This window comes from Gavialis gangeticus, unplaced genomic scaffold (genome assembly GCF_001723915.1).
Source record: "Gavialis gangeticus isolate Ggan-Ray unplaced genomic scaffold, GavGan_comp1, whole genome shotgun sequence".
Classification (NCBI taxonomy): Eukaryota; Metazoa; Chordata; order Crocodylia; family Gavialidae; genus Gavialis; species Gavialis gangeticus.
Window position 1 is genome coordinate 116,427,641 of NW_017728992.1, and position 6,446 is coordinate 116,434,086.

At 37.5% G+C, this 6,446-nt stretch overlaps 1 protein-coding gene across 5 annotated transcripts in view; it reads right to left on the reverse strand.

Moving 5' to 3' along the window:
* The window catches only part of RB1CC1 (RB1 inducible coiled-coil 1), a 136,178-nt gene that overhangs the window by 19,844 nt on the left and 109,888 nt on the right, over nt 1-6,446 (reverse strand). For 4 of the 5 annotated variants that reach the window (XM_019527213.1, XM_019527205.1, XM_019527231.1 and 1 more), the window contains one exon: nt 5,848-5,895. The exons of the other annotated variant lie outside the window; for it this stretch is intronic. In XM_019527213.1, coding sequence (XP_019382758.1) covers nt 5,848-5,895 — 48 coding nt within the window. The remainder of the gene's footprint in view (nt 1-5,847; nt 5,896-6,446) is intronic. 5 annotated transcript variants of the gene reach the window in all.

The window sequence follows — 6,446 nt, forward strand, 5'->3', positions numbered from 1 at the left end:
CCCTAGAAACTATGAAACTATGAACTGCTCTGGAGAAAGGGGAAAAGCAGGTAAATCTTCATCTGATACCATTACATCACAGATATTCAGCCAAAAGGTATTTGGAAACTGTAGATTTTAAAGTCTTTTTTCCACAGATGTCTTCAGTTTTGGATCTCAGATTTAGACTAGTAATTCCCAAATGGTGTGCTGCACTATGTGAGGAGCTAAGTGCTTGCTCTTCCCCACTGCTGTGGTCTACGATCATTTTTTCCTCCTGAAGAGTCTATTCTCCTTTCAAATTTTCTGACAAGCTATACAAATCAGGCTCCTTAATTTTCTCACTTCAAGGTGTTTGCTCCAGCCCCTGAATCATCTTTGTGATTTCTTATCCCCATCTCCAATTCTTTAAACATTTTTACTAGGTGTATGAAGAATTCCAGCATTAATCTCTGCAGGATTGGGAGACAAAAATCATAGGTGCCTGTATAAGTGATGAAAATTGCCCATTTTTGTGGTTTAATTGCATGTCACTGTACACATATGGGTGGCCCTGGGGGGTGCTGCTGCCATGGAGGGAAGGACCAACCCCCGAACCCCACAGCTCAGGGGCCGCTCAGGCAGGCTCTGCTGGGGGGCAGGGGAGTGGAGGAAGCAGCAAATTGTAGATCATCACAATTAAAAACTCACCATTTCAATTCTGGGGACTAAACCCCTGTTACATGTACAAGAGCCCCATCTCACTAATTCCTACTCGCTACTCTCCTGTTTACACATTCAAGCCTCACAGTAGCCCTTTTTCTACAGTATGGCACTGAACTCAGGTTCATCTGCTTGCTAACAGAAACGCTAGAACTTTTTCAGAGAACTTGCTTTCCAAGGCACAGAACATAATTTTGTTGGCCTGGCCAGCATCCATTGTTTCTAGACAGCCAATTTCAGATTTGTCTACATCAAAAACATACTGTTTGAACAGGCATGGTTCCTTAACAACCTGCTTTAAGTGATCCAGACTGCTCTGTACTATTCCCTGTATTTATTTATGATTTTACCAAATGCTATATAATCTTCAAATATTATCAGAGTGACGTTATATTTAATTCTGATCTCCAATGCAACTCTTTAAAGTGAGGCCTACTTCCTGGCCCTGCAGGACCTGAGAAGAAATCCCTTCACAATTTGTCAAGGAAGAATCACTGTCAGATACCAGCTGATAACTGTCAGTTAGCCAATACTTAATCCATTTAAAGCATTTAATTAATACTACATAGTGCTCGTTTTAAAGAATGCTGTGCAGTATACAAATCAAAATGTTTTATAAAGATTAAGTGTATTTGACGTAGTTTTCTGCATGTACCAAACTTATAATTGCAAAGAATCATCAGGAATATACAACAAGTCAAACCTGTGGTGGTCAGACTAGACCATAAGACCATGCCAACTGGCAATAATTCTGTTCAATTGTTTAATTCTTTAGCTGAATCTGGCATGAGACTTTTGACTACTTTGTAGTATTCCTTTAGATTTTTGGAATTTGTCTGAAGCCCCAAAATTTGTTTCAAAAGTACATTGCAGGGCAGAGATCTCGTCAGCCAACTCTCACATTTTTTGTATGCAAGCCATCTAGGCTGATGTTTAAAAACATGTATGCCTGTGTACATGTTGTCTAATATCCTCTTTAATTACTAATGGATTGGAAAGTATTCTGTCAGCCTCATGTGATAGATCATCATGCTTCTTTCCAAAATGAGAACAGAAACATTTATTGAATACATTTGCCTCCTGTGCATCATTATTAACAGCTTCACTATCTCCACCTAGTGACAGGTCTGTATTATTGCTAGGATTCCTTTTGCTCCAATACATTTAAACCCCATACATGTACTTCTCCTTAGCCTTGACAGGCCCATATTTTCTCTCCTTATTTTTTACTTTTAGTTTATAACTATTGTCTCTACTCCTATTTCTTCTACCTTTTGACCACATATCCATTTCCTTCACTTAGCCAAAGGTATCCTCAAGACTTCCCAACCTTGACTTTTTGGCCAATAAAGCTCTTAAAGAGTTCTCAGGTTCTATTCACTTTTTTCATCCTGATAGTTTGCTCATACTTTTGTTTAGTTCTGAAAAATTAGCCTATTTGAATTTAATTATATCATATTTTACATGCATGTTATATACACTTGGCTGAGACTCTATTATTTTCTCATATTTAATGCAATTAGGTCTCAATCACTAGTGCCTAGGTATGTTATCAATTCCAGTCTGGTCATTAAAGGGTTGTCTACACTGCCTCAGAAAAGTCGGTCCAAATAAGTTTGTAAAGTGTTTTATAGATAAGCTGCATCAAATGCTTGGGTGAGCTCACAGACTCAAAATTAGAATAGCCCTAATTCAGGTGAGCTTAATTCATATTATTCATTAATGTTTTAACTAATTTTAAGTCTACTATTTTTCTTTCTACATGTTTAGAAGCAGCTAATTCATTTAACTTCATTTTTTATGGTTTAATTCAGTAGTTTATAACAAAACACCCCCTCTTCTAATTTCTTAGTTATCATATTGATTTATTATGCATTCAAGATCTTTTGGTTTTCAGTTATCATTAATGTTGAGACACTGGTCCATTAAACACAACCCTCCTCCCAGACTTTTTTTTTTTCTTATACCCTCCTTTCTGAACAAGTTTATAAAGCAAGATTTTATTATATGCATTCAAATCCTTTTCAGTAATACTAAATATAACAACTTCCTACTCATCAACAAGATCCATTTCTAGCTTGTTACCCAAAGTTTCTCAATTTTTTTTTCTGTTTCACATTTACAGTTTCAGATAAGAGATGTACAAACCCAATGTTCCTCACAACTTCCCTTGAACCCGTAGCTTAGCTTCTTTAACTAGTTTGTAACTAAGAAGATTAGCCCCCTGCTATGATTTGCAATCTGCCTTGTATCTACAGACCTCTCTCTTACTAAGAAGTGACACAATGCTTTCAGGCACAAAATCTTAACTTTCACATACTTGCATCGTTGGCATAGCCAATTGTTCAGTAACTAGAGATTTTTTCCCATTTTTTCCCTTCTTTGTGAGACTGGAAAGGATTGCTGAGAATGTTACTTTGATTCCACTCCCCTTGGAATTCCCCAAGTTTCTTATAATTTATGTAGTTTCATGTAACAGTTGCTGGATCCAACATGCATAATTATGGAGATATGCAAGATGACTTTTTATTCCTATCCAGCCTTGCAAATACATCTCTTATTTCTCTTCCAAGGAGACAACACAACTAGTTGACATCGTTGTTGCTGAATTTTGAAAACATCCAGGAACAGTTTAGGATACATTTTCACAGCATGTGCATTCAGACCATTAAAAACAATGACTTCTAAACAAGACAGTACAGAAAAGTTCCATATGCGTTGTTTTTAAAAGGAATAAATCCCGAAGTAAAGAATCAAACCTCAAAATAATAAATTTTTAAGTACTCAAACATACATGTTTAACCCTCTTGTTGATGTATAAAATTCAGTTATATATTTAGAATTTTCAAAAGGTGCTAAAAGGTTTGATGCCTCTGCTTTTGACATTCAGAGGAAACTGGCTACCTAAATCCCTATCGAAACATAGCATCTTGGGATGTGCAGTCCAGTGCTTATAAATGGAGACTCATCTAAAAATTAATGGGAACAATACCTGCAGTGATCGGGACATGCCACAAAGCTTTCCGATTATTAATAATTAAAGTTCACTTAAGAACCATAAGGTTTTTTGGTTGAGTAATGTGTATTTGCTTTAGAGTTGAAGAACACAACATAACTACAGAGCTACATTCAATAATACCAGCAGTGAAACAATTTAATCAGTGCAGTGGAGGGACCACCAAGGTGTGCAGTATAGGGAAGTGTGCAAGTGGGGGGGCCGGTGGTGCTTGGCTTGCAGGGTGTGACACCCCCACCACTTAGAAGTCAGACAGCCCTGTTCGAAGGCTTTCTTGGGTCCTATTACTCTGAGTAGAGGAGGGAATGAAAGGTATGCCAGAACACTCAAAGATATAAATACCCTGCCAATACAAAAAGCTTCCTATGTGTCTGCTTCTTGGCTATGGCACGTACCTGGTGCCATCCAGCCTTTCCCAAATTCTTCTCCAATTCCCTTACTTTTGGTGTAAGATGGGCAACTGCAATGACTAAATGGAACTGACACCCAGAGATTGATTGGGGGGGGGGGGGGAAATGGGACAACATGCATCTGTTGGAATGTAATAATACCTAAAGGAAAAACGGTGAAAAATGTCCTGGAGTACATGGGGATTAATGCAGACGAAGTGAAAGGGGATGGAGCAGGGGAAGGGGAGAAAAAAAATGAGACAAGCTCCGCTAGAACACTTTAAACAGAAGAAAGTGAAAGGAAATAAGGGAAGGCAAAAAAGAGGAAGTAGGCTATATTAAAAAAAAGTTAGATGAATCCAGTCAAACTTAAGTAACAGGTCTTCACATACAGAGAATAATGTGGAAATGAAATGATCTTTCTGCATCCACTGGACTTAATCCCTCTCTGGATTGTTGTGTAAATACACACTTGGGGACATTTTATACGGAGTATTTATTCAGAGGACCACACTTAGGGATTGTCAGACTTTTCTTTCTAGTAATGATTTCAAATACCACTGAAAGTTTTTCACCCTGGGCAAATGTAGACAACCCATATGTAAGTTGACCATGTCATCTAAAGATTTTAACACATTCTCACAGTAAAGCTTTTATTCCTAAAACATCCCAGACAGATGCCTTGAAAATCTCCAAAGAATGGAGGAGGCGGCCCTCCTATTCCCTACACAGTTTGTTCCATTGTCCTAGTGTTCTTGGATTAAGAACCTTTTCCTAAAATGTTAACTTCATTAGATTGATGTAGTTTAAACCTGCTACCTCATGTGGCAAGGAAAAACAGTTGTTCTCTCTCTTCTTTATGGCAGCCTTTCAAGTATTTGAAAGCTGCTATTATGACCCTTTTAAAATTTTCTGTTCTTTAGACTAAACATATCTATAATTCTTTCAACCTTTTCTTGTACCACTAGCATTTAACTTTATCAACTTACTGCTCATCTTTGGATCTCTCTCAACTTCTCTACATTCTACTTAAAATGCAGTGCCCAGCTAGTTCCTTCAGATTCCTGGAATGCACCCTGTCATGCCCTGTTGACTTAATTTATTCCACAATTAACAAAATGTCACTGACATATTCCTTATTTATGAACTACTGGTTCTTTCCTTTCTTTGATTAGGTTAAATGTTAGTGATTAGCTCTCAGCTTCTTTTTTTTCTTTTTGGAGGTAAAGCAGTTATTTTTTGTAGGCAAAGCAGATCTGCCTTCTTTGCATTTTCTGTTACTAGCTCAGCCTTATTAGTGGGAGAGGGACCCACAACTCCCTGTTCTTTCCATCTGGCATATTTGAAAGCCTTTTTGTGGTCTCTAACTGTTCTCATTTTTCATACTTTGTTTTTCACCAAACTTCATCACAGTTCCTGTAGTTCTCTTAGGCTGAGGTTTGACCACTAGTTTCAAGTTCCATTGCTCCCATATGAATTACATAGGTCGCAGCTTGATTTACGCACCTGCACTGCTTTAACGTGTGGCAAGCTACTAAACCACTAATCTCATCACTATTTGCTTGTATGTCTTATTTTCCTTCTCTGAATGATTAAAAATTAATCAAAAAAAGTTGAACCACTTATTTCATGATGCAACTAGTATCCTGTTTGCCCTAGTATGTGCATTTAATATGCACAAATGTCAAATCTGTATATTTGAATTTTTAACCTTCATTTCACTTTAATTAACTTCTTTTAAATTTAAAGACAAATACTTACTAATCTTTGATTTAACCGCTTATTCTCCTCTTCTTTCAGCTGCAATGTCTGTAAAAGACAGTAATTTAAATATGATTACCCAGTAATGTTCATTATACTGCATAAAGTTCAAATAGTTTTGAACTGACTAGCACTGAATTCTCCATGCCTAACATGCTTTATATGGTAGATTTTGCAACTCTAGAATAGTTTCTTTAGATCCTTTTTTACAGAAGAAAAAAAGAAACACGGAAACTTGAAGAAGTCTGATTACCCATGTGCCGCTGAGCTCACTGCCGAACTACAGGGAAATTGCTATTTTTTTTCTTTCCTTTTGCAACCTAGCCAAGAAATTCAGAAGGGATCTTACTGACTATACTAACCTATAAACCAATGGAAAGGCCAAAAATCAAATGCTGAAGTAAAGCTGAAGCAAAGTTCCAATTTTCAGGAGGGAAAGTTGTGGTTGGGGACAAAAAGAAATTAGAAGTAGCTGGTTAATCATTTAGGTTTCTCATGATGTTTCAAGTAATTAAATAGTTGGGGAGCAGGAGCGAGGGGAGCAGGGTGCACGTGTGCCACCCACACGTGTGCCTGCTTACCTCGGCGGCGGCGGCGGC